This window comes from Pleurodeles waltl, chromosome 5, assembly GCF_031143425.1.
Source record: "Pleurodeles waltl isolate 20211129_DDA chromosome 5, aPleWal1.hap1.20221129, whole genome shotgun sequence".
Lineage (NCBI taxonomy): Eukaryota > Metazoa > Chordata > Amphibia > Caudata > Salamandridae > Pleurodeles > Pleurodeles waltl.
The window spans coordinates 1,503,263,863-1,503,290,618 of NC_090444.1; the positions used below are offsets into that span (position 1 = coordinate 1,503,263,863).

A 26,756-nucleotide genomic window follows, 5' to 3' on the forward strand; every position below is an offset into this window, starting at 1 on the left:
ATCAAATATGGATAAGTACTCTTTAGGTTATGTTTTTTAAATTTTTAGCAAAAATAGTCTTTCTGTGGGTAATTGCACACCATAGAAATCAATGGAAGATTTTTTTTTAAATAAATATAAAATTAGGCGATGCATTTACCAAAGTCTCCTTTTGTTTGAGGTCGACAAGAAATCCTGTGGGCCAGTTGGAGGAGTTCAGGCAGTTCCCGGTTTGGCAGGAAGAGATGGTGCAGGACTACTGCAGGGCACCACTTGGAAAAGCAATGCACAGGTGGACTTCAAGGTGAGTCCGGGGGGGGTCCCCTTAGAGTGTAGAGTTTGCAAGGGGTGGAAACCCTTAGAGCACAACTGGTTGTCCGGTGCAGGGCCCAGGGAGGCTGGGTGCAGAGCAGATAGATGAGCCAAGAGCCCTTGGAAGCAGGCGATAGGTCACTTTGAGGGTCACTTGCAGGTCAGGAGGGCCACTCTGGTGGTTTCTGAAGTCCTTCGACCTGGGCTTCCTCCTGGTCCTTTTGGAGTCCAGAGTGGACTTTCCTTCTGGGTGTCCAATGTTGAGTGACCAGTAGCCTGGGCATTGCATGGTTCAGTCATTGGAGTTTGTCTTCTGGGTCTCGAGTGAAATTTAGTCTGGCTGTGGTGTCCTGGCACTTTTTGCAGGGTCATCCCCAAACTTTTTGCCTCCTTCCTCCTATTTTTTCTGACCGTTTTTTGTTGGTTTTAGGACTCTGGACACTTTACCAGTGCTAACCAGTGCTAAAGTGCATATGCTACTCTCTGTCTAAATTGTATGTGTGTTCTCCATGATTTGCATATTTGATTTACTAGTAGGTCCCTAGTAAAGTGCACTAGAGATACCCAGGGCCTGTAAATCAAATACTATTAGTGGGCCTGCAGCACTGATTGTGCCACCCACGAGTAGCCCTATAAACATGGCTCAGACCTGCCACTGTAGTGTCTCTGTGCAGTTTTGAACCCCCCAATGCGACCTGGCAAGTTTACCCACTTGCCAGGCCCAGACCTTCCCTTTTGGTACATGGAAGGCACCCCTAAGGTAGACCCTAGGTATCCCCATGGGCAGTGCGCAATATATGTTAAAGGTAGGTCATGTAGTAATGTGTTGTATATGTCCTTATAGTGAAATACTGCCAAATTTGTTTTTCACTTTTGCACGACCTATCTATCCCATAGATTAAAATGGGGACTACCCTTAAATATCTAAGTTTAGTTTCCTATTGGGAGCAGATCGAGGTCTGGAGTTTGGGGTCTCTGAATTCACAATTTAAAAATACATATTTTCATAAAGTTGGCTTTTAGATTGTCAGTTCGAAAATGACACTTTTAGGAAGTGGGCATATTATTGCTTAACCATTCTGTGCCTCTGCCTGCTTGTGGAATCCACTTTTAGGTTAGACTGACAGTTGGGCTGTTTGTGAATTCCCTCTAGACAGTGACACAAAGGGAGTTGGGGTGTAGCCTGCACATGCTGATGAGTCTCCTGGTCTAGAGTGGGGAGGGATGAGCTGACCCTTACACCTGAAAGGGCTGTGTCTGTCCTCACAGAGTGCAGTCTCCAATACCCTGGAGTGTCAGAGGCCAGGCCTGAGCAAAGGCAGGCTCTTGTGAACAAACATTCCTTTGAAGTTTGCCTGCTTCAAAGGCAGAAAGGGGTAGAAGTAGTGGACTCAAAACCCAGACTTTTAGATTACTTCTGGATCAAGAAGAACCACTGCTAAAAAGAAGAGCTGAAGAGGAGGAGTACTGCCCATTTGCCTGTGAGTGTGCTTTACTGGGTTGGCCTGCAGTTGCTGTTTATGCCTGAGAGAAGATAAAGACTGGACTTTGCTGTGTTTTCCTGCTTGTGAAGTGTCTTCATGATTTTGGACTGAGCTTGCCCCCTGCACTGAAGTCTCAGGGCCATCAACGACTTCCTTTGCCAACACCGAGACTCTCTTGCTGAGACTCCTACTCTGCCAAGTGGTGCCCAATCCAGTCCCTGAGACCTTAAAGGGAGAAGCTGGTGGAACCAAGACTGAAATCCACGCACAGGAGGCCGTGCAGGAGAAAAATCGACAGCACCTGCTTCGCAGCTGGGAAAATCGACGCAACACCCATGTGCGGCTGCCGTAATTGACTCATCACCCATGCAGCGCAGCTCTCCACACCCTGCGCTCAAATTTGCACGCATTGTCCCTGGGCGTCAAAATCAATGTGTACCTGCGTGGACCCGAGGTTACCCATCCAGAAATTGACGCATCCTTCTTCAGGAGAGAAAAAGGATGCATCACCTATCCGACTGGAGAAGAAAATGAAGCACAGCCTCACTTGCGAGTAAGGAATTAATGCATCACTAACTTTTGTGACACACTCACCCCTGCAGCTTGATTTTTGACGCAAACCAAGTACTTTGTGTAAAAACAACGCATACACTGATTTCTATGGATTAAGACTTTTTACATTAAAAAGTCATAACTTTGCTTGTGTCGATTTTTGTCATTTTGGTCTTGTTTGATTTAGATAGGTAGTGACAATTTTTCTAAACTAGTGTTGTGCCAATTTTTCTAGTGTTATTACTGTGTGTTGGTACAAATGTTTTACACATAGCCTCTTAGATAAGCCTGAATGCTTGTGCCAAGCCACTGGGGTGGGGGTGGGGGGGGGGTGGGGGGCAGGGGCTCTCCTAGGTGATTGTTTCCCTTACAGCAAACTGACCGCCAACTAGAGACCCTATTTCTAACAAGCAGGAATGCAGTTCCCAAGCTTTGGGTCTTCTTTGTTGCTGATCTTCGTGTGTCCTTGAAATCCGATCTGCAGGTCAGGAGGTGCCCACTAAATACTGCATTTAGTGAGAGTTTAGGGGAGTACCTATTAGTGACCAATGGGTGTGGCTACACCCACTATATGACCACTTCCTGTGGGCAGAGGTCACTTCCCTATCCGGCTATTTTCCTACCATGCAAGATGGAGGAAAATTAAATGGAGAGGTCACCTCGCATGCAACAACTTAGGGGTGGTGCTGGCTGGAGGTGGTCCCTCATCCTGTCCTTTGTATATTTTCCCATTGTTGCTCATGCCAAAAGGGGGGTTTGCAATGGGGGCAGTCATCTGCTGCTAGCAGCAGGGCTGGGGGTTAAGTTTCAAGGGTGGTAAGCCCTTTGAAGGACTTAGACAGGGCTGAACACATTCCTGGGGGAGGAGGTTTAACATCTCTGCCCAGGAAGGGCTTTGCTCTCTTGACCCAGAGAGCACAGGCTCTAACACCAGGGTTCCAGAATCTTGTCTGGTGGTGGTAGGCTGGTTGTGACCACCCAGCAAACATGTCAAGTGTAGTTAGCTTTTGAGGGGCCACCTTTAAAGTGCCCCCTAGGTACATTTTGCAATAAATCCAATACCCAGACCAGTTTGGATGTATCATTTTGAGTGGTTTGATACCAAACAACCCAGGGTGTAGAGTGGCCATCATGTGGCTGTGAAACTCGTACTGACCATTGTCCATCACATGCATGTAAAATGGCTGTTCTGTTCACTTACTGTGTCCCAGGTTTTCCAAGGTCACTGTAGGGGCATATTGCTCATCCATCTATGCACACACGTGCAGTATAGTACACTCCACATTAGGGATGAAAGGCCTGCCAGAGGGGTGACTTACCTATATTGCATGCAGTGTGTAGTCTACAGGGCACACAGGCTATGCGCCATGTCAGTTTTGCATTTCAGGACTGTACAAGGACACCCAGCCTGCAAAGGCAGTGCTGGGTGCACTTGAATGCATGGTCCCTGAGTCTATGCTTCTGTCCTCAGGGGCCTACCCCTAGTACCTCATGCCCTGGGTACTTTAGTAATATTTACTAGGGACTTATAGTGGCACCTAAATCTGTTTCCAATTGTGTTAATGCATCACAATATTTTTGGTAAAGAGATCTGGCCCAGGGAATCTGGTTAGCAGGAGTTCTGGGCACCAACTTTGAACCCACATCAAATAGCAGGCAAAAAGTGGGAGCTAACCATGTCAAAAGAGGTCCTTTTCACACCTACAATTTTTGTAAAATGAAAAGGATTTGGCTACCGCTAAACTGAAACAAACCTTGGCAAAGGCAATAGGTCTGGTGGTGGAATGCTGATGCAATGGTTAGTTTTTTTTTTAAAGAAAAAGAAATACTGCAAACAAATGCTACAAAAGTCAAAAGAAACTATTTTGCCACCTAAATGTGACCATTACACGCTTCCTCTTAAAAAATGTAAATGTGATTTACTAGTGATTTGCTTTTATTAAGAACCCTTTCAGTTGTCACATGATTTTATAATTATTGTGCACGACAAACTGAACTCAGCATCCAACCAAGCACTCAAACCGCAGGTAATTACAATGTTACAATGCTACTTGAACTATATTATAGCAAATTTAAAATGGAGTCTGGAAATCATCATCTAACTGTGCAAGCAAAGTGTATGAAAAATGAAAAGCCATTATTTAAAAAGAATATAAAAATAACATTTAAAAGTCTGTGAATAGATCAAAGAGCACCAGGGCCTGGGTGTCACCGTGGTCAATTTCTCCTTGCATGTCATCCATTACAGAAAAGATGACTGCTTTGGTGGAATGGGCAGTGCAGAAGCCAGCTTGACAAGGATCCAAAAAATCAAACTCCTCTAAAAAGGTACAGAGATTATATGCCACATGAGCCTTAAGTACTTTCGCTAAATAGGATAAAAGAAAGATAGGGTGATCGTTTTTTAGGGTAACGGGGGGGGGTCTTTGTCTTGTTTTTTCTGGAGGTGTACAACTATTGCTGCCTTAATGCACTGGGTACTTTCCCTAACTTTAGGGATAGGTTGAGAAGGGACAAAACAGCATCTGGGATGGTAGAAAGAATCATGTTTAAATGTTTTGCAGGATGGGGTCATATGGAGAGTACAATTTTACTTTTGTCAATAGGTCCTTAAGGCAGTCCTTACTGATTTCTGGAAATGAAGATAAGACGTCAAGATTCATCTTAGCCGAGTTGTTCTGATGTGGAAGAGAAGGGGCATATTTGCTTTAATGGTCTTTAATTTTATCTATTTAATAATTAAGTGCATTGCAAAGAGCTTGGGAAGTGGTAATAGGTAATGCCACTCAATCACGGTTGGAAAAAATCTCTGTTTGTAGACAAGAGAATTCTGGTTGAGAAAAAAAGGCAGATTTAGCTTTCTGAATAGCCAATTTGTATTGTTTGAGATGTCGTAGATAGCATGTCTTGGCCTCTAAGGGGTATTTCTTCTGCCATTTACGTTCAAGACACTGCAGCTCTAATTTTGCTAGTTTTAATTAATCTGAAACCATTTAAAGGCTTCAAGACTTCTTGTTTGTTTTATTCTGCGTTATCACTGGTTTTTGTGAGCCAGTCAGTTATCACCTTGCCATGTTGATCAATGTCATTATCTAGGTCAGGCATGGCTAAGGGTAGTGAATTACAAAAGAAATTTAAAATTGAATCGTGACCAGCTCCTAGAGAGGAGACTAGGCAGGGGTGGAGGTCTTTGAGAGGGCAGGGGGTGATCGACATGTCAGTGAGAATTTAATGAGTTATTGGTCTGACCAAGCACATGGGGACACTGAGGAAGATCAACGAAAGATGCATGGACGAAACTTGGTCTAACGTATAACCTTTAATGTGAGTGGTGGCGAGCACACATTGCTCAAGGTTTAGATTCCGAAGGTAGTCAGATAAACTGGCAGAAAGTTGTCCTTCTTTCTCATTATTTGCCCAATAATTAAAGTCGGAGGGAGAAACTAATTCAAAGAAGGACAGAGGAAAATGCTGCATAATCATCCTTTGGCTACATTAGTAAGGTCTTTTGGCATCACCTGTATGAATAATGCAGATGACACAGTTATCACTGCCTTGGACAGAACAAGACCAGTCCATCTTGAAACATTCCATTGTTGGATGACTGCTAAGGCTATCTGGTTGCAACACATTGTCCTGATGTTTAACTCAGACAAAACAGAGGTTCTCTGGATTTCATACACCTTCCATTCAAGGGATTTTGCAATCCATCCTGGTCTGACCCTCTAAATACTGCAAAAACTGTGTTAGAGAAACAAAACATACTTTTTTTTTGCCTGGCAGAGAGCCTGCCCCTGCTAAACAGGCTAACCATCTGATCTCCAACAGCTGAGGATGCGGAGGAAAACTGTCCCACTTCTTCCCTCACAAGCTTGTCACATTGAAGTCCAGGCTACAATTCTTAATCACCTTGACTACTGTAACTCCCTTTTTCTGAGTGCCCTTTCTGCTGTGGTCTGTAAGTTTCAAAGTATAGAAATTCAGCAGTTAAATAACCTTAAGGAATGTGGAGATATTCCTCAGCATCTAGTGTTATTGATCCACTACAAAGGCTTCTAGTTGGCTAAAATGATTTATGTGTGTTATGTATATCTGTGAAGTGCATTATTACTCGTGAGGGTATCCTAGTGCCGAGCAGATGTGTGTGCCTAGCCCTGCCTATAGGAGGTTGGTTGGTTGAAAAGCCAGGTCTCCAGCTTCTTGTGGAATTCAAGAAGAGGAGGAGGCGGCTCTGGTGTGAAGTGGTAGGTGATTCAACGCTTCAGGAGTGATGCCAAAGGACACCCGTCCTCCTGATCTGATTGTGTATGTGTGGGTTGTGTGCGAGCAGGAGTCAAGTGGAGGTGCCTAGGTGGAAGGAGATACAACTATTCAAGCAGATGGGACCTGAGGGGGGCAGGGGAGAGGCAGAGCGAGAGAGAAGTTAACATTTGTCTATCAGGTGAGGTGTGATGTGAGTTCTGTCTGGGAGGTTGAGGATGATTCTGGCTGCTACATTCTGGATGGTTTGTAGTCTTCTAGTGAGTTGCTTGGTGATCCCGGCACAGTGGATGTTACCATAGTCTAACTTGTGGGTGACTAGGACTTGAAATATTTTGTTCTAGTTTTGCTTGGGAGCAGCCATTTGAAGATCCTCCTCACCACCTTCAGGGTGTGGAAGCATGATGCAGTGATGGCACTGAATTGTGATTTCAAATCTGGTGATTATTCCATTTTTTTAAAATTCCTATGGCTCGTGCATAAAACCACTTATTTTGGACCGCTCTGCTTAAGGAAAACAATCAATATCTACAACCCCAGCCATGCACTGAGCTCTTTCAGGATGCCTTGCTTTTTGTCTATCCCCAGATTTAACCAGGATTGGCCCGCGGATGGGGATTTTTATGCAACAGCTGCCAAATAGTGGAATTCTCTGCTGATAACCGTGCACAAATCACCAGTACTCCTACAATTCAGAAGGGCCTTAAAGATCTGGTTTTATATATGCTAATTATGTGAACCAGAAACAGACATTTTAACATATAGTTGCCCTGGACATTTCTTGCTCAAATTTCTCAGCGTCAGGACAACTGTATAGGTAATCACATGCTCGAATTTTAGAACACATTTCCCAAGTCTCAGCTACCAGTTCCCTCTAAATTCAAGGGTTGTTCTACAAGACATATAATGGTTCTTGGGAGTTTGCAATGGGATCAACATGAGTGACATTTGTTGGGAATGCAGTTTGGTTCCGCTTGTAACTATACCGTGCATTACAAGCTTAATATGAGGAGTGACTCAGCAGCCTTTTGCAACAGTGCGCAGTTCTGCTAAGGGCTAATATCCTTTAAGTGTAATTCTACTCAGTGGTGCCACATTACTCAGATGATTAATTATCAATGGTGCAACAGCTTTCAAGGGCATATGTAAAACATTTCCTCATATAAAACATTTTAGCATAAAGTACTCACAGTCAATATTATTTTGAAGAACACGGAGACATTGCTCATAGAGTGTTAGCATTTTTGAAAGAAAAATCGGCTTGGATCCAGAGTACACTTGCATTTTAGAATTAAGTCTCTTTCCTGTAAAGCAGGTCATATCACTGTGTTCATCCAACAATGCTTCCGGTGTAGAACCTAAGTATGGAAGACAAGGCAAACAATTATGCCCAAATGGTAAATGTTACTGAAACCAATGTAGTTAAGTAAGTTTGTTTTTTATCGCAGCAAGTGGTAAGTGGTAAAGGCTGAGATGCCATTTTAAGTGCTCCTTCCTTTTGCTCATAAGCCAGACTAAGCCTGCTCTGCTCAAGATCCAACATCAATTCATATGGGAATAATTGCACTGATTTCAAGGGTCATGTGGTCATACAATAAGTGACAGAATATCTGTAGCAATATGACAAATTACCCCAACACTAGCAAGATTACACCTAATATCAGTGGCCCTGCAAACATTGTCAATCGTCTGTCTAGATAGTATCTCGAAAGTTGCTTAGTTTTTTTTATTATTTTTTTTTTTTTTTTTTTTTAACTTAAATGTATTATTTTCAACATTATTAATAGTCTGACCATAACAAATTGGATATCGCACATTCACTCCTGAATCGCAGGAACACAAACTATAAATGCAGTTATACATTGGGACTTCAGTGAAATTTTTTCCATCACGTGTAATTGCCACATACAATTATCAATCATCTAAACATTGTAAAAGCAAGTCATGTCTACGTTGATGCAAAGTGTTTATCTGTCTTGGAGGTGTGAAGAAGAAGTATACCACAGGTGTCTGATGAGTCATTACAGAATATCAAATCTTCAATCCAATTCCCCTTTTTCGGCAGTGGGTCCATTCCTCAGTTCGGTGTGATGCTCCATTTGGCCAGAAGATCCAGTGCAGTAAAGCTTTTCACCAGGGTCAGAACCTCCCTCACAAACCCAAGTCTTGCCAGTAAGGGAGATGGATCAATTCTGCGTTGTATCATTTTGCCCAGTTCAGTGAACACACGCAATCGAAAAGCTCCCGAAGCCAAGTGAATAAAATCAGTTTCACCTTAAGAGCATCTAGAGCGCATCTGCCTCAATCAGCCCAAACAATAGTAAAGCTGGTGTGTACATCTGAAGTGGAGCAATCAATGTCTTCTGTTTAAACAGAATGAGTAAATGCCTGCACAGCAGTAAACCCAGCCTGTCTGAATTTCTGTCCGAGCTTGCTCTCTCATGTGTACCTAACTTTGAGGGCTATTTTGTTCCTGTCCCGAAAATCTCAGAGACGGGATAGTGAACATTTGCGTTTTAATGCTTCATAGACTACAGTTGTAATTTTTTTTAGTGAAAGGTACCACGAAGTTCCAACACGCCCTCCTTGCTTTGAAAGCTCTCTAGGTCTCTGAATCTCCCATCTACAAATAGATCTCTCTGACACATGAACCCAGGTCCACCCATTTGCCAGGTTTTCACACACTCCATGGTCATAGGGAGACATGGACCGCCCACAACTAGAACACACAGGGAGCAAAGTCGTTTGTGACTTTGCCTGCAAGTTCTAACCAGTTCCAAGAAAACACGGCACCAAGTCCAGGCTTCATTCTGGGCCAACAGCCGACACCAGCACTGCTGTGTTAAAGATAGTCAACTGGGCTTCCTCCCTCAGAGTAGCCAAATGGCGTCATTTCTGAAGTCTTCCTTCCCACCCAACACTCGGTACCACAAAAAAGGACATCTGACCCTGTGCTGCATGGAACTATAATTCAAAGTCTGAGGCCAAGAAGCCTCTGGCCCCATGCAGCAGAGTCAGCATGTCCCAGCTCTATCTTTGATGCTCCCAGCCCAGGCCAGTCTTGTCCTAAGGGACTTATGCAAGTTAAACAACCTCAGGGCTAGTACTGTTGATATACAGATCAACATATAAAGCAGGTACAGCAGTATGATCATCTTTATAAAAGCAACATGGCCTGCTAATGAACCTGTGAGGCCAATCCAGCAAACGCTCTGCTCTTTCAGATAGTTGGCAGAGAACCATTGTGTAGTTATTTTCAACAGTCTTCAAGACATCTCAATGCACTCTGCTGCCCAGATATCACAAAGAGTAATTTGTTAACTGGAAAAGAAACTTCAGGCCCAACTGCAATGTGTTTACCATATGCAGAAACAAAAAACATTGATTTATCCCAGTTCACCTTGTGCCAAGATATGCTGCCAAACAAAACCTCCCATAGAATAGGAGAGTTATTGCCTTCTGAGGTTTGGATATATAACAGAACATAGACTGCAAAAGATACATATTTTCACAACAACCCACTAATCTGCAGCCCCGATGCACATAGTGCTCTCACAGCACAGGTAAGCAGTTCAGTGGTCAAGGCACATGGCAGCAGGGACAGAGGGCATTCCTGCCAGGTACCATGTCAAATATATAAAGGCTCTGAAACTGTCCCGTTTATACCAACTCTAGCTGCAGGACTCTTATAAAGCAATGATACCCAGGACTTTCCTACTCTCACATCCGGACTCAACTTATTCACCAAAGCAAAAATTGTGCAAAGGTTGTACAGGGTGACCAGACAAGACTAAATCCTCATTGATCATGTAAAATCAGCTCCAGCTGGAACAGGGGAAGTCTATCAGCAATAATCTAGGCAAGTAGTTTAGTACATGTTTTCAACTACTGCCTCTCTGAGGGAAGGTGGGAGACGTTTGCAGTTATATGCTTCATCAAATATAGGTAATGGTTGGGGGTACTTTGTCTACCTAAACTTTGCAAAACTTCATGATGAGGGCACCTGTTCCCAGGGCTCTGTTGCCCTATATCTCACCCATGGCCTTCCTAATCTCCAACTCCATAAATGCCAGGATTATCCTTTCCCGGTTATCATTCTGAAGCCATGCCACTGTCAGTCTAGCGAAACATTCCTGTATAAGACTGCCAAAGTGGGTCATCTACTGTGACTAGAAGTGTTCATACTGTTCCCTGAATCAGGCCAGGATATAAGGTCTATCTTAATTTAGAAATTATCAGAGGCTTCTCAGGTGGTGAGATCGCTAGCAGCCCATGTGGGCTTGAACAGCCTGGATAGTGTCCTAGGGAATTTCCTCTCTCCTTATGCTCTATTTGTTTCACATTTTGCCATGTACATAAGTTTGAGATAGACAAGTCACTGCACTCTTGCAGTACAGAAGAGATTTAATCAGTAACGCAACCGACTCCTGTTGAGGGAGGGGTCTGTTCAAGCGCCTGTATCTTTGCGTCCACCCGGTCCAGACTTCCCTGTATTGATTAACATACCCACAAATATTTAGCAATACAGATACTTCAGATAAATACCTTAAAGTCTCCCCACTTAGTACTAGAAACCAAGCCCATATTAATACAAAAATTTCTTATTGCTGGCCCCACCCAATTATACTATTTTGCCTATTGGTGACTCCCCTGAAAATGACTCAGAAAGGAAGTGCTGGAGAGCAACCTGTGCTACCAAGGTGGCACCACAACTTCCAAATCAAGCAATTCGTAGTCCGTAAGAATGTGCTGTAGTATTGTGCACTTATGTAGCCACATTCACATATTTAGCGTAACTAGCAGTAAACTATGAATGAGTACCTGAATAGAAAGTAAACCTTTAGGCTTCTGGAAACCTACATATCCAAACAGCAATTAAGCCCTCCTGATAGATTATCTGAAGTAGATTCTTGGTTTTGGCTGGTGGTTCCCTAGGAGCCCCATCTGTTTAAGATGGTGTTTCAGAAAGCATTGAAATCCCCACCCCATATAGTCTGGGTATCAAGACTTTGATACAGCACCAATTGGTCAGACTAAAATTGTGGCTGTTCAAAGTTTGGGTGGTAAACATCAATAAATGTGAGCAACAGCCCATGAAGCACTCCCTGGAATACAATACTCTGCACTCTGGGTATCCCGTCATTTTGGCCATCCACAAAGTGAATTCTTTTTTCATTCACAGAAGGAGACCTCTGACATGCTGTATGATGCAAACAGGCAGCAGACTCCTAGTCTCCATGTTCTGGCCTTCTGTAAAGATAAATGTGTTTCCTGCAGGAAGGCCAAGTCTATTTTACATCTATGCAGATAGGCTACAATCTTCCTCACTTTCAGCATGTCATTTAGACCTTGTACATTACATGTCAGTAGTCTTAACATCAGGTTGTGTTTCATCCCAATCTTTGCTCATAGTATATCAGGATTGGAGTGGTCATAAGCATATAAACTGATGGATTCTCCACATCCTGATGGGTGTGTCTGTCGAAAAATCACAGAACTTGTCATATGTCTGTTACCCCAAATACCACCAGTTACACCCTGCCCACACTGTATACCCCACCCAGCCTCACTATTCCACCCTTCCCCCAAAAGTGCAATACCACTCCAATAGGTCAACTATATATCACTGGCAGAGACAGAATATGCTATAGGGGGCCCAAAATCAACAAACATCCACAGCATGCACGCAGTGATGGCCACTCACTGTTGAGAACGGCAAGCAATCCTAGAAAGTCCTCACCAAATGGGTGAGAGCCAGCATTATTAATAACCTAACCATGCCTTAGCACGTTTGTGCAGAGAAATGGCAATAGCAAGCTAAACCATTACAATAGTATGGCATTGTAACAGGCCATACACCTTTCTTCCCTCTCTCGGATTGACCCAAAGACCAAGATAGAAGAATCAATCCAAAAATGCATATGCAACGTAAGAAAAGAAATACATCTGTTGTCCCATGTCAAAACCCCTTGCAGAGGACCATGGGCAAGCAGGAGCCGAGGTCATTTACTCCCAATGCCCCTGGGCCCAAACTACTATGGGTTGTGGGCAAATTGACCAAGCCATGCTTCAGCACATGACTCAGTAAAAGCATGATAAAGGGGATCAACAAAGGCTCACAACTGAAAATATGTTCAATCTCAGCAGTAAATGACTGTCCAGTCAAATACTTGCCTTTATGTAAAAAGAAGTGTTTATATATGGACACGGCATACACAAACTATACATATACTGAGGTCAGGGCTATGGTCAGTTCGATAGGCAGGACTTCCAAGCCTCAATTCCCTCTCACTAATAGTAGTGATTATTGCCCATGCATTGAAGGTGACATTCAGGTTGAGCTCCACTAGCAGTCTGAGTCTTGAGAGTCCCACTAACTCTTCTAAAGTCAAAAGTGTTACGGCACCCAAACCACTATGTGGCAGAACATGTTCCTATGGGGCTTTCAGGACCTGTGATAAGTCTTACCTGCTCTTGCAGGGTTTGCACTTCCTGAGTCCACAGGAGCAGTTCACTCTCCGACATCGTGGAGGACTGCAGCAGCTGTGGACAGTGCAGGCACTGGCGGATATGCAGGGGCAGCAGCTGGGTATACCAGCGCTTCCTATAGTGACACATAAGTTCCTCTGATCCCGGTTGGTGGGGAAATCTCTCAGGTTCAGATCCTCACTGGGGCTTGGGGATGCACAGGTCACAATGGCATTCTCCCCTCTAGATTAAAGAAGAACCAGAAAATGTTCCTTGTCCTTTCCGCAGGCCCCTTCTCGCACATAGATTCACCAAACCTACTCTGCACATGCGCTACAGCCTGATCAGCACATCAGTCATGCAATCTTCACGGCGACTCCCTTTGACATACAGGGTTGCCAACATCACTTGGTACACTGGTGGTGGCCTGATTGGTGCAACCACACTTAGCTTCACGGTGCCCCCCTCTGGCATACAAGGTAATTGAATTGAATATGCACATGGGGTGATGACCCGATCGGTGCAGCAGTTGTCTCCTCATACATCATTATGGGGGGGATCCACTCACCTTTACACCCCACTGGACCTCGCTCCCTTCAAGCACTCTCCTCTTTCTCCCAGGGCACACAGGTCTTGGCAAGCAGGCAGGCACTGGTGCTCTAGGCTCTATGGGACAGGTGGCCTTGGATTTCCCTGGGTGATGGCCCCTAACCCAGCTGGAAGACTGAAAGACCTAAGCCCCCAGACCTGGTAACAGGCAGACATCTTGCAGAGCTTCTCCTTCTCAACATACAGCCAAACCGGCTGCTTGACAATTTTGGGGGTCTTGAGCTCCCTTTCTTAGAGTCCATTTACAGACAATAAATGTGATTTAGGGTCCAAGTCTGAAGTCTGTGTTGGGGATCTGCTTCCTTTTGAAGTGCTCACTCCTCTGTAGCGCCCTTCCTCCAGAAAGCAGTCTGTCACAGCAACACAGGCCCTCAGAGTGACTAAAGGTTAACACCTGGATGTCAACCACAGTGATATGTGCATCGGAAGGCTACCCCAGGGCCCCAGCCATATTCTTTAGGACTTCATCAGTTCACCCGTGACAGCCAAAATCAGCACACAGGACCAAGACATCATTGCAGCTGGGATACTCAGTGCAGGGGTGCATCCATCATCATGCAAGGGACTTTCCCGTCCCAACATCCAATCACAGAAAGCAATCAATCATTGTTATCATGCTAAAGTCTGCTTCCCTTCTTTCTTTATCACGGTGTGGAAGAATGAAAAGGTTTGCACCTGTGGGTCTCCAAATATGGATGTCTTGTCATCTATTGAGAACCTGAGGCAAGTCGGTGGACAGCATCACAAAAGGTACATTTCATTACTGCAGTTTCTACTTCACTGCAGCGGGACTGTAAAATCTGGAAAAAGAGGCACCCAAATAGTGAAACCCACACTTTTCATGGGGAGTCTTAGGATAATGTCTTGATCTCTAAATCAAGTGGCAAGCAATTATAAGTTGTGCTGGTACATGTGGCACCTGTCTAGGTATCTGTGTGCTTTTTCAAAAACAAAAACTGGGAAAAACAGTCTCTGCAAAACAGGTTGAAGAGAAGGTTGTTCTGAAAGGACTCCATTATCCCTGCATTTGTGATCTCCACTAAACCTGTGATCCTAATGTTGTTGCACCCAGAGCATGCCTCAAGATTGTCATTTTTAGCATTGATTACCTCCTTCTGTAGTGATTATTTAGAGTGGATCTGCTATCTATCCATTTCTGAAATACGATGTTCCGAAAGGTTGATTACTGTAACATACAGTTTAATACAAATGATAGGGTGTTGATATTTCTGTCAATTGTGTGAAGATTGTCTCATGCCCTGATGAATGGCTGTGATGTTGCAGTCTCCTTGTGAATCACATACTATGGGGTAACTGCTCCCACCGCGCCTTGGCACCTATCTGTCACTGATGGAGCACCTTGTATCAAAGGAGACATTGGCTTACTTAATTTAGGATTTGCTGATAATGGTACAGCAGTGACTCAGTGTGAGGAAGTGGGGTGTATTTTATGATGTGGTTGTGTAGCCTCGATGTATAATATACTTACCATCCTCTTTAGGACCAGTAGGTTTTGTTTGTCAAACTTTTAGCACAAACGCTGGGTAGCTGTGGCTCTGAGTAGCAAGGTTTACACAAAGGAACAAGTGTAAAGCATTTAAACAGCACCAAAACAATTGAAGAAATACTTCACTCAAGAAATCGGACACAATTGATAAAAATAGTTGATATTTTTAAGTATTTTTAGACACTATAATGAAAAAACCACAGGAGCACTCTGGAGCTATAAAATATACAAGGGATAGTTAGTATGCACTTTCACTTAACCACAAACCAGCATTGTCATAATCAATGAATTTTACACGCAGAAAACCTTTCAAGGAAAACTTTGGGTAAGTGCCAATGTGGTTACTTGGAGATAGTTTAGGGACTAACTCTGGCAGGGAGCCAGTTAAGGGGTCCAGCAAGGTCCACAGAAACAGTTGCGTCGAAGGTAGGAGCAGTCCTCAGTTAGTTCCAGGCACTTTTATTGCATTGCTGTAGGTTCCTAGGGAGTTCTCTCTTTCTCAGTTTCCAGTCCAAATCAGGGTGCCATGGGTGCACTTTTTATGCCCAGAAAATGCCTGCAGGGAGGGAGCGACCAGTAGCCAATGGGCTACCAGGTTCCCTCTCTCCCTAGCCCAATCCAGAGGTTTGACAACTGCCACCCTCTTGCTGTCCCTAGTATCAGCCTGTCTACCTCAACAATAAAGCAGCCTCTTTCCCAAGTGCTTCCCATTTGCCCTTCAAAGGTGGATTCTCCTTTGAAGCTCACTTTTTGGGTGACCATCCGAGGACCTCCTGCAGGAGGTGTTATGCAGTTCTTTGGTAATAGGACTATGTGTATAGGACTACAGAGTGTGAGAATGAGTCCATCTACACCAATAGTAACTGTTGGCCTAACTCCTCGCTAGCTCATAGTGCCTCACCTGAACCCCAAGCCTATTGGGGGGGAGGGGTGTTTATGGCAACCTGAACATGACACTGACTCCACAGGGAAGCCACAGAAACAGATCTTACACACTAATGCATGACAAGGTGAGACAGTAAAGGTTCAAGATACGTTTTCAATACATTTATTGAAACAATCTCAATCTGGCATACAGAGAGTGACCCGCGATAATTAGGCAGATGAAACAAAGCAAGGTAATCAGCATTAGAAACATTCTAAAAAATATATAATCCAAACATGATGTATGTGGTTTTAGAGGTTCGTACCTAACTATGTCTGCGCTGAGAGCATAGCAGGTGCAACCTTTTGCCAGGCTTGACCTAAGGGACTAGCCCCTACCCCATATCTGGAACAGTGTCAGGAGTTAGTCGATGAGTAGATGTCAGTCCCCTCAGGAGGCTGGCAGATGAGTGCCAACCAGGCTGTGTGTCGCACAGCATGCGTCCAAGGATAGTCGTGGATGGAATGCCTTCTGTCCCTTCTGGGTCACTGCACAGTTTACATAATACACCATACCGTGTTGGAATTACAGTTCCAATGAAATGCTATGTCTGGGTCATAGAAGCTGTCTCCTGAACAGGCAACATAAACCAGCATATCGTGTACAGAGTTCTTTAGCCTGGGACAGATAGTACAGATTATATGTACTATGTACATATGCATATGTTGTGCAAAGGCTAACTAAACAAACAGCTTGTTCCCCGCTTTCCTAGAATAAAGCCAGCTGAAAACAAAATACATGCAAGAATCATTGCTAAAGCAGCCTTACTGAAATGAATAAAATATGAACTCTAAAATATAGCTAAAACAGGAGTGACCATCCCAGGTCCTAGAGGTCCTCACGACAGAGGGAGGTAACACCTCTCTCCCATACAGGCCCCATTGTCTTCTTTCCTGGGAGCATTTAGCACGTCTCACCAGGAGAGGCAAAAAGCTGTCTGCAGGGCAGGCCCTTTGTACAACAGAAAGAGGGCACTGAAAATTCTGGGCAACTAAAATGGCAACTTTTAACGCTGCACTTTCCCCATCAGTGACATTACATTCAATTTAACATTTAAATCAAATTTATTGCACTGATTCTTTTGTTACCTTACAATACTAACTTTAGTAGTTCCATTCACAAGTTAGCAGGGCTGCGATGTCAGCCTGTAACTTTGTACTTGCAATGGTGCTACTCACCTTTTCACAGTAAAAATGACAATTTATGATTTTTACCTTTGGAGCACGAAAAAGTACATATTCATCCTTTTAATATTCAGCAACCTGCCTCAGGGCTCCATAAGCCTACCTTAGGTGTGACTTACACATATTAAAAAGGGAAGTTTGGGCTTTGCAATTACTTTAAATGGCAAAGTCGGGTTAGCAGTTTTAAACTGCCCTTCCAGTCTGCAGTGGCAGACTGGGAGCCATATTTTATTTTGTCAAAGTAGTGGTGGCACACCTAGTGCTGCAGCCTACAAGAGACACTTCGACTTACAAGCTCTAAGTACCCCTGGTCTGTAGTGAGAGTCCTGCAAAATGCACTTGTGGATTGATGTTAGTAAATAACATTGATGCTGCATGCCTTTCAAACTCCTCCCCTTGTACTCATGTTGCGCTGAAAAAGCAGCTAGTGACTGATGCGATGAAAATGTCCTTCACTTGGTAATGGATGCACACTCCTGCCCTGAATGCCCCAGCTGTGGAAATATCTGTACCCTTTGTAACAATGGTTTGGTCATGGGCAAAAACAGACTATGCATTGTGCACAAGGGCCTACACTTGTCTCTGGGATTACGGTATTGCTAAGACTGGGAGGGGTGCCTAAAGCGCTACACTTAGCTGGTGGAAGGTTAACATTGTTAATTAAGCAGCTCTGAAGGACAATCTGATATGCCGAAGCCCTCATTCCTATGTACTATCTCAGCATCTGCTGAGAACAACACTAACAAATTGTGCGATGCAGCATTTTAGACCGGACAGCCTTAGGTTGGTCATCCCTCAACTTTTTGCCTGCCTCCTTCCATTTTTCTGACTCTGTTTTTGCTGGTTTTGGCACTCTACAGACTTTTTCACTTTACCAGTGCTAAATTGCATGTATTCTCTCCACTAAACATGGCAACATTGGTTCCTACCAAATTGGCATATTTAAATTACCTGTAAGTCCCTAGTAAAGTGCACTAGAGGTCCCCAGTACCTGTAAATTAAATGCTACTAGTGGGCCTGCAGCACTGGCTGTGCCATCCACAGAAGTAGCCCCTTACCATGTCTCAGGCCCGCCATTTCAAGGCCTGTGTGTGCAGTCTCACTGCCACTTCAACTTGGCATTTAAAACTACCTGCTAAGCCTCAAACTTCCTCTTTTCTACATATAAGTGACCCCTAAGGTAGGCCCTAGATAACCATAGAACAGAGTGCTATGTAAGTAAAAGGCAGGACATGTAGTTATGTGCTTTACATGTCCTGGTAGTGAAAAACTCAAATTCGTTTTCCACTACTGTGAGGCCTGTCCCTCTCAGAAGCCAGCATTAGAACTGTCCTTATATACATTAAAGTGGTAGATTTTGATCTGAAAGGAGTAGCCCTGTCATGTATAGCATGGCCAGAAGGGTAACCAAAATCCTGCTTACTGGTGAAGTTGGATTTAATATCACTATTTTAGAAATGCCACTTTTAGAAAGTGGGCATTTCTCTGCACTTACTGCCATCTGTGCCTTACAGCCGGTTTCCAATCCATTTCTGGTCTGTGCTGGTTGACCGCTCCCCCTTGTGAATTCCACCCAGGTAGACAAACACAGGACACTCAGTCACATCTGCATACTGAATGGGTCTCCCTGGCCAGGGAAGTTGGAGGGGCTTTCTCTTACACTTCAGAGGCCCGTGGCCTGCCCTCAAACAAAGGACTGATAACCCCCACAGGGATGCAGACAGGGCTGGGTTGATAGGGGACCTTGTGTGCTTCCAAACCACTCTTTGTAGCTTCCCCCACTTAAAGGGCATTTTTGGGTATATATACTGGGTCTCTGGCCCCAACAAATCAGACACTTCTCGATCTACCTGGACTCTGTCAAATGGACTACCTGGCTGCCCAAAGGACCTATCTGGACTGCTTTGCTGAAAAGGGCTGCACTGCTTGTTGCCCTGGTGTCTGCTGGCCAGACTGTGCTGGAAGGACTTTGCCTTCCCCACAAGTGCTCTCCGAGGGCTTAGATTGAGCTTGCCTCCTGTCATGAAGTCTCAGAGCTACAAAGACTTCACCAAAGAGAAGAAAATCCCTGTGCATTGAAACATAAATGCAACGCCTGAAGAAATTGACTCAGCACCTGTCTCAAGGCTGAAAATTTGCTGCATCACCTATCCGAACGATGCAGTGCCTGCTCCTTATCTATCCAGTGCTTCAAGGATATTAATGCATCGTCCCTGGGCATCAATATATCCCCACATCATGGTGCGGAACCATGGCTGTGCTCCAGGAAATCGAAGCATCACCTTGAAGCGTGGGAAGAAACACATTGTGCTGCACCGGAAAATCCGATGCAACGCCTTATTTTTCAACGCATCTCCTCCTCTGCGGCCCTCGTGTTTCTTTTTTTTTTACGCATCCCAGGTACTATGTGTTAAAAAGATACAACCACTGATTCTTAAGGATTGAGACTCATTTAAACCTTTCAAAAGTGATATCTTGACTTGTGCATATTTGATTTTATCGCTTTGGTCTATTTTATTCAGATAAACATAATCTATTTTCCTAACTGGTGTTGAGTACTTTTTGTGGTGTTTTCACAGTCTTACTGCATGAGTTATTGCACAAATACTTTAGAGATTGTCTTCTAAGTTAAGTCTGTCTGCTCTGTGCCAAGCTACGAGAGGGTGAGCACAGGATACTTTGGATTGTGTTGTAACCTACCTGACTAGGATTGTGGTCCCTACTTGGACAAGGGTGTGTACCTCTGCTAACTAGAGACCCAATTTCTAACAGGGCACTAAAAAGCAAGCTCTGACCTGGCTAATGTGTCTTTACACAGAAAGGTTACTGACAAATGGCAGCATTGGAACACCTAGCATATCAATAGATTTCATTTTGCAATAATCACCCTGATAAAGACCCTACGGCAACGTTCCGTACATAAAGTTAGATAAATAGTGACTTTAGGTAAACCATTAAAGCATAGTGTTTGAGGAACATAAACGTACAAAAGGCAAACAAAGTAAGGTGTGAAAAACCTTCAGAACTAAAGAACACTGGAAGCATGCCTCATTTCTGGTGGCAGGGAATTCAAATTATAGGCATTCCACTTGAAAACACCTGCACACAGCGCTTTTTTTGCATTTAAAAAACATAAGTGCCAGGGTCCTGGTCAGGAGGCTACTGCAGCTTGCACCACCCATTACCCCTGCCAGTACTGCCAATTACATTACCAATACAACTGCTAATCATCCCACTCCTAAAGTGTAACCTTCCAGACTATTTCAGGCCCAAAAGCTAAAAGAACAGCCTGGACTACAGGTAAGACTCATTTTTCACATATGTTTAATTAGTATACAACTGTTGTTGTGCTCATCTCTAAATCAGAAACACATTGCCACCATGTGGCAGACTGTCAGAAGTGGCTGTGGTGACAATTAAGTGTTGGTGCAGAGCACTGGAAACCACTGTCTCAAATTAACACAGACTACACAATAAAAGATACAGCATCCACACACAGAGCAGGGAGTGCTCCCAAACCTCAAAAATGCAACAATTACTTATATACGTACGTTTGTTGGATGATTTTTCAATTTAAACAGAGGCAGGTCCTGGCTCAGGACCACCTATATTCCCTTCGAAGTTTATCACACAGATATCCAGCAGTGGTTGTCCGTAGATTTCTGATAGGCACCTCACCTTAGAGTGATTAAGGTTCTTGAGGACTCCCACTGTAGTTTCTGAAAGCGGATTTGCCTTTTTGAGATAACTGATTTCTTTAACTAAAATAAAAGCCTTCTGAGGATTGCACGCACTTGCCTTCTTCCCCTGTCAAACTCCTAAGAACTTTAAGAAAATAGGAAACATCATGATATACGATTTGAAAAGTAAATCGGATCTAGCACAAGACAATCGTGGACCTAGAATTTGCAACCACATTTCCACAAACAGAATACTGTCACTTCCATTGCTGCAGTTGATTGCCGAGAGGTCGCGAATCCCAAATGTGTCGCTTGCGCTGTCTCATCAACAATGGAGTCTATGACTTCAAGGTTGTCAAATGCTCTCTAAGAGAAACTATTAGTTTTGCACAGTGTTGTTGCATAATTTACTTCCTGACTTCCCGCGTCCTATTCAGTATCATTTTGAAGGGCCAGGCGAAATTTGGTGCGCATTCTGACATTTGATTAATTCCATCTAGCATTTTGTATACTATTAGGTTTTTTAGCTTAAGAAAATTATTACAGTCTAATCCCACTGTGGCTATACAAACAGCAGCAGACTGGTTTTCCATTTGTATCTTGGTTTCCCCAAAGACAACATATGGTGGTTGCAAATGAGGCTGGCTTCGGCAATCCTTTATTTTCGTTGACCAAAGATTAGGAAGCACCTGTTCAGAAGCGTAGCTATGTTTTACAGCTGCAATCCAACACAATAACAGCCATCCGTGTCTCACCTTTCTAGAAGTTGTATTTAGGGAAGCCTTCAGAGGGATCACAATGAGGCTGTTTGATGGGCATCTGGAACATGCCCCTAGTGCAGCTCGATCCCATGGGAAAATAAAGAATACTGTTGCTCTTTAGAAGCTCATCGGGTGCTTGGATTTTCCGCTCTCAAAGTCAACTTTTGGTAAATGTAAAAGTGTCACATTTCCTACCGTCTTGCACGGTTTTGCAAACAAGTAACTTTCTTACGTAAAGCTCTGTTAGTTGTAATTAACCATTCAAAATGTGAATACATTTTTATTTGTGAATTTTTATAAAGTGCGGTTGGTCTACTTTAATTTACTACAGAGAGGTGAGCATGTACAGCCTGAAAGTAAAAAGTCAACTTTGATCACTTGTATAGGTCGACAGAGCGCACCGGGTGAGGTACAACCTGTTCTGATGTTCTTCAGTCATAAAGCCAAAATGAATAGAACCTCTGAAATCGTGAGTGTTAAACAGTTTGCTGAACCACGTTTTATTCAACTCTCAAATCACTTTCTCTTGTGGATTATGTGGAAAAAAGAGGGGAAAAAGCTAAACCAAGGATGAAGTGGGTCTGCGAGCAAAGGAACAAGTGAAACAATTGTCGTATTTATGACGTGGGTGGAACTCTTGTTCGAAGATTCTGGGGGAATGTTGGGGGAATGTTGTTAATGGACTACTTGTGTCAGCTGGTGTTAGGCTGGCAGGGAAGAATGTCATGTGGTGGCAGGTCAGGTATATTCAAAGATTCCCTGTGAGGAGGGTGCTTTATTTACAACAACAATCTTGTTCTTATTAAGACGCATAACATGAACTGACCTTGTATCTCGGTAATTGTCATGGTATGCGATTAAATGCATTCGCATTAGAAAAAGTATATCACCATAAATTGGAAGGTATCATATGCTTGCTTTTCAAAGCAGTAGCACTTTAGGCTTGTTCTTCATTAATATACAGTGTTGGTGCACAGTTTTCTGCCACAACAGCTATTGATACTGATTAAAATGTGTTACTTACCTTTGTCTGCTTCATAGGGTGGAGATGGCAAAATAGAGTAGTCCGGAAGAAATTTAGGAAGGGGAATATCAAGTAAATCAGTCAGGTTTTCGACCTTCACCTAGAAAGGAGATGATTACGCCGTTAGTAAAAATACTTTGCAGAAATGATTTAATTTTAGCTTTGGTCGACAAGCAGTTTAAGCCTATACTCCTATCTAGTCTATTTCTAAAACACTCACTACCTTATTTGTAACCTAAAACCATTTCTATTTCTTGCTTAGTTTGCTGGGATCCTCTTTGAACATCAACCTTTCTACAAGACGTCTCTGGGCTGCTTTCCCGAGTCTCTCTAAAAGGCCTGAACTAACTGAAAACCAATCTAATGCTTTTGTACCCTTCTGCCAGCGTCCATGAGTAGTCTGCTAAATAGCCCCCGGCACTACTCTCAAACATGCTCATTCGCGAGCAACTGCTTCATTGCAGAAGCGTGGGGGAACGGGCCATGTTCATTTCACATCTATAGTTAGCAGACTCGCCACAGTATTTAAGAAACGATTGGTGTACTCGCGTATTGCCACAGTCGTTGGGGGTGAGTACTGTACTCCATAGAAGAACTAAAAATGCATCAGTTGAATCATCACATGAATCAGTCAAGCTCTATGGAGTAACAGGACTCAATGCCGCCTAGCAACAACTTTTCTAAATTGTATTTAGCATTCTGTAGAGCCCGCATACGAAACATTAGCTTCATGGTTGCCCTGTAAAACTTTAAAATCCTACATTCCTCTACTAGTGTGTGTGTACTATCATGTATATTACATTCTGATACCTAAAGATCTATATTTTGAGACACTGAACTAAGAGGAAAAATAAATGTCACCCCTTACTCCCCAACCATCTACTCAAGCCTACCTGCGATTTTAAAACCTCAGCGTATGAAAAAGTGGCATGTGGCATGATAATGTGATTATGTAACTTGATTGTTTGTCAACTAGTCGCCCCATTGTATAGCCTATATCTAGCAGACTGTAGCACACAAATCTCCAGACCAGATACCTTTTCTACACACAGACACTTAGGATGGGAAGTTATTTTTAGAAGCATGGTTTCCCCATCAAGATCGGGAAGCTAAGTATATTTAATTCCTCTAATGAGGCATTTTAGGTTCAAACCTAATCACATGAAAGACAGCATACCTTGCGAGATATTCCATCTTGCATCAAGCAAGAGAAAGTGGTGAGGCGAGTTGCTGTCTCATGTGGGCTGCATCGCAACTACTGTAATTTAAGGCATGAGAGTAGAACCTAAAAGTGTCTGAGATAAAGATCCTAAGGTATGGATTTAAACGGGCAAAGGTCATGAGACACAAGGATGGTGGTTAACAGCATTGCGCATTAATAGGCCCGTTACACTGAAGGTGTTCGAACAGTACATGCATAGTCATGATTGGGCTACTTAAGTCTGACAGAAAAAAAGTGAACATATTTGATAAAAAAAAAAAAAAAAAAAGATACTTCATAGGCTCCATGGGAAAACACATTATTTCAGGGTAAAAGGTTTGTGATCTTCACTCACCGGATCTTTTAAGCTTGCCCACAACCCTGCTCCCAAAACCCACGAAAAGGGCACTGTGACCCAGCTCTTACTTGAAGGCTTTCTATCTCGCTGTGCTGGTTTCCAAACAAGCAAATAACTAATAGTTCTGAAAATCCTTGGCGGTCAAATGGTTTCTTCACCCAAGACAGCAAAACACTTGAAGTTCTGGCTAAGGAGTGAAACCTGTCCCTGGGATGAGGCATCAGCACTGTAGCCTGGGTCACAATGGGTCTGCTCACAATGCACAGTGATCAAAGAATGCCAATATGCATCATTCCTTAAAGAAACAGATATACAGGAGGCTGGAATTAATCTATGTCTAATCTACTTTTTAGAATACAATAATTGTGATGAGAGAGCATAGCTTATATAATTTATATTAACATGAAATGTTTATGAATTAATGTGTTATAATGCCGCATAGAAACTGTACTAGTGTATTTTGCTAGAACGTGCGCTTGAAATGTGACCACAGGGAGTGGCTGTCAATGTATACGTGGACTTATAGAAATGACTAATGTTATGTTAGAGAATGGTTTTATACTAATTATTGGTGATTATGATATGCTAAATAAATCTTGTAGGCCTTAAGTTAGCATGAGCCGAAGCCTAGCTGCCTGGCTCTCATATTAAATGTGTTTTTCTAAACGTGCAGTGTGCTGACTTGCAAAAGGACATGAACTCTTGTTTTTTCCTTCAAACTAGGAGCTGAATGCAACTATAGTAGCTCCGTTCTCAAGAAATTCATATTGCTTGTAGAAATGTTTTAGTCAAAATGCAACAGTGTAAATTAGTATAATGTACAAGGTAGTTTAAACCGGTACAGATAATGGAGCTACTGACCAAAAGATGTGCAAAGAATTAAAGAAGGATGAAATCATACCGGACGTGCTACCTCTGAAGACGTCAATCATAGGGACCAATAAAATGCTTGTGAACTAATGTGGGGTGAAAGATTAATGACAATCTGTTTTTTAATTGGCTAAAGATAGTGAGGTGCAACACTTGTCCAATTGAGTTTTAGGGGAATGTACAACGAAAAGGGGCTAAAAACCCCTGTCACCAGGAAGTGAATTAGAGAATTAGGGAGCAGGAGACCAGGAGAGATTGGTTAGGGAAATTCTATCGATTTGATCCAGAAACTTTGTCACTCTGTTTGATGACTTATATGGTTTTAACTTAAATCATCCTTTTCCTTAGATTGCTCATTTTACACTTTGCCTCCCTTTGAGGGACGTGCCCCTATTTTCTCCGAGAGCTGAGTCATAGACTGATGGTGAATCAACTGATGTCCTGAAGACAAAGACCGAACCGGAGTGCTGACTCAAACCTTGGAGGGTAACTATGACAATGAAATTGTGATTTGTCTGTTTGCTTTTCCTTTCTAGGTACCAACTGCTTACTTTTGACAGATACCAAAGCTGGATGTTTTCCAAATTGGTGTTCTAAATTGTTTTGCATGAAGCCCAACATGCCAATGCTAATCAGTGGTTAGGACAGGGGTTCATTAAACTGACGCAAATAGACAAACGACTGAATCCATGCTTTGTTGAACTGACGCGTTGATGACACTCTGCTGAAATCAATCTATGTTGACACTGTGTTATGTTCTAGTAATTACTTACCTTGCTTTTATAAAGTCTTATTCGAGTTGCCGAATTATGACAATGTTAGTGAGTGTTTTGGTTTTGAGATTAACATACCTGCTTTTAGAATTGTAATTAATAGGGAATAAAACTCATAAAATTCTACTAAACTGCGGTGGTTATTCATGACTGCAAGGTCATAGTGGTGTCTTGAGTTGATTAATGTCTTTGACTAAAGTGAAATGCATTGTGGTAATAAATATTGATGACATTGACGTATTGATTGACGTATTGATTAGCTATCTCGTCCTAAGGTGTCTCTCAACTGGGTCAAAAGATTCATTGGCCTAAAACGAGTCCTGGTGTGTACTAAATTATCATAAAGGGACGCGTTACAGTTCTGGTAGCAGAGCGACGGGTAGGCCCTTTGGGGCCCTAGGACGGAGAATTATTGTTTAGATTTTTTTTCTGAGATAATGCAGATTGGAGATATGATGTGTTTCTAAATTCCCCATGAATTTCCCGGGATCTCGGAGCCTGCCTAAGTGAGTTGGGAATGTTCTCGGCGTTTTAGCATGTGTGGTGTAGAATTCGCGCTTGATCAGCTTATGCACTTTGCAGGTGATTGTGAAGCTTGTGTATGATTAAGTCAGGTAATGTTGTTTTAGGAGGAGTGGGCGTACTCCACAGTATGAGAGTAGGGAAGTCGGCGTACTTCATATGAGTGTGGCGCTTTGTGCTAAAAAATTATCCACGTGGTTGGTTGTTAATGTACGAACCGTCGTGGTCTAGGACTCCGGAGTATATTGACAAGTGTAGGAGACACTTGGGTTTATGTTGTAATTTGT

The 26,756-nt window shown here is 43.1% G+C and overlaps 1 protein-coding gene across 2 annotated transcripts in view; it reads right to left on the reverse strand.

Annotated features, from left to right (window-relative positions):
- The window catches only part of LOC138296556 (elongin-A-like), a 537,924-nt gene that overhangs the window by 243,319 nt on the left and 267,849 nt on the right, over nt 1–26,756 (reverse strand). For both annotated transcript variants that reach the window (XM_069235792.1, XM_069235793.1), the window contains exons 5-6: nt 22,746–22,845; nt 7,778–7,945 (exon numbers count right to left, since the gene is read on the reverse strand). In XM_069235792.1, coding sequence (XP_069091893.1) covers nt 7,778–7,945; nt 22,746–22,845 — 268 coding nt within the window. The remainder of the gene's footprint in view (nt 1–7,777; nt 7,946–22,745; nt 22,846–26,756) is intronic.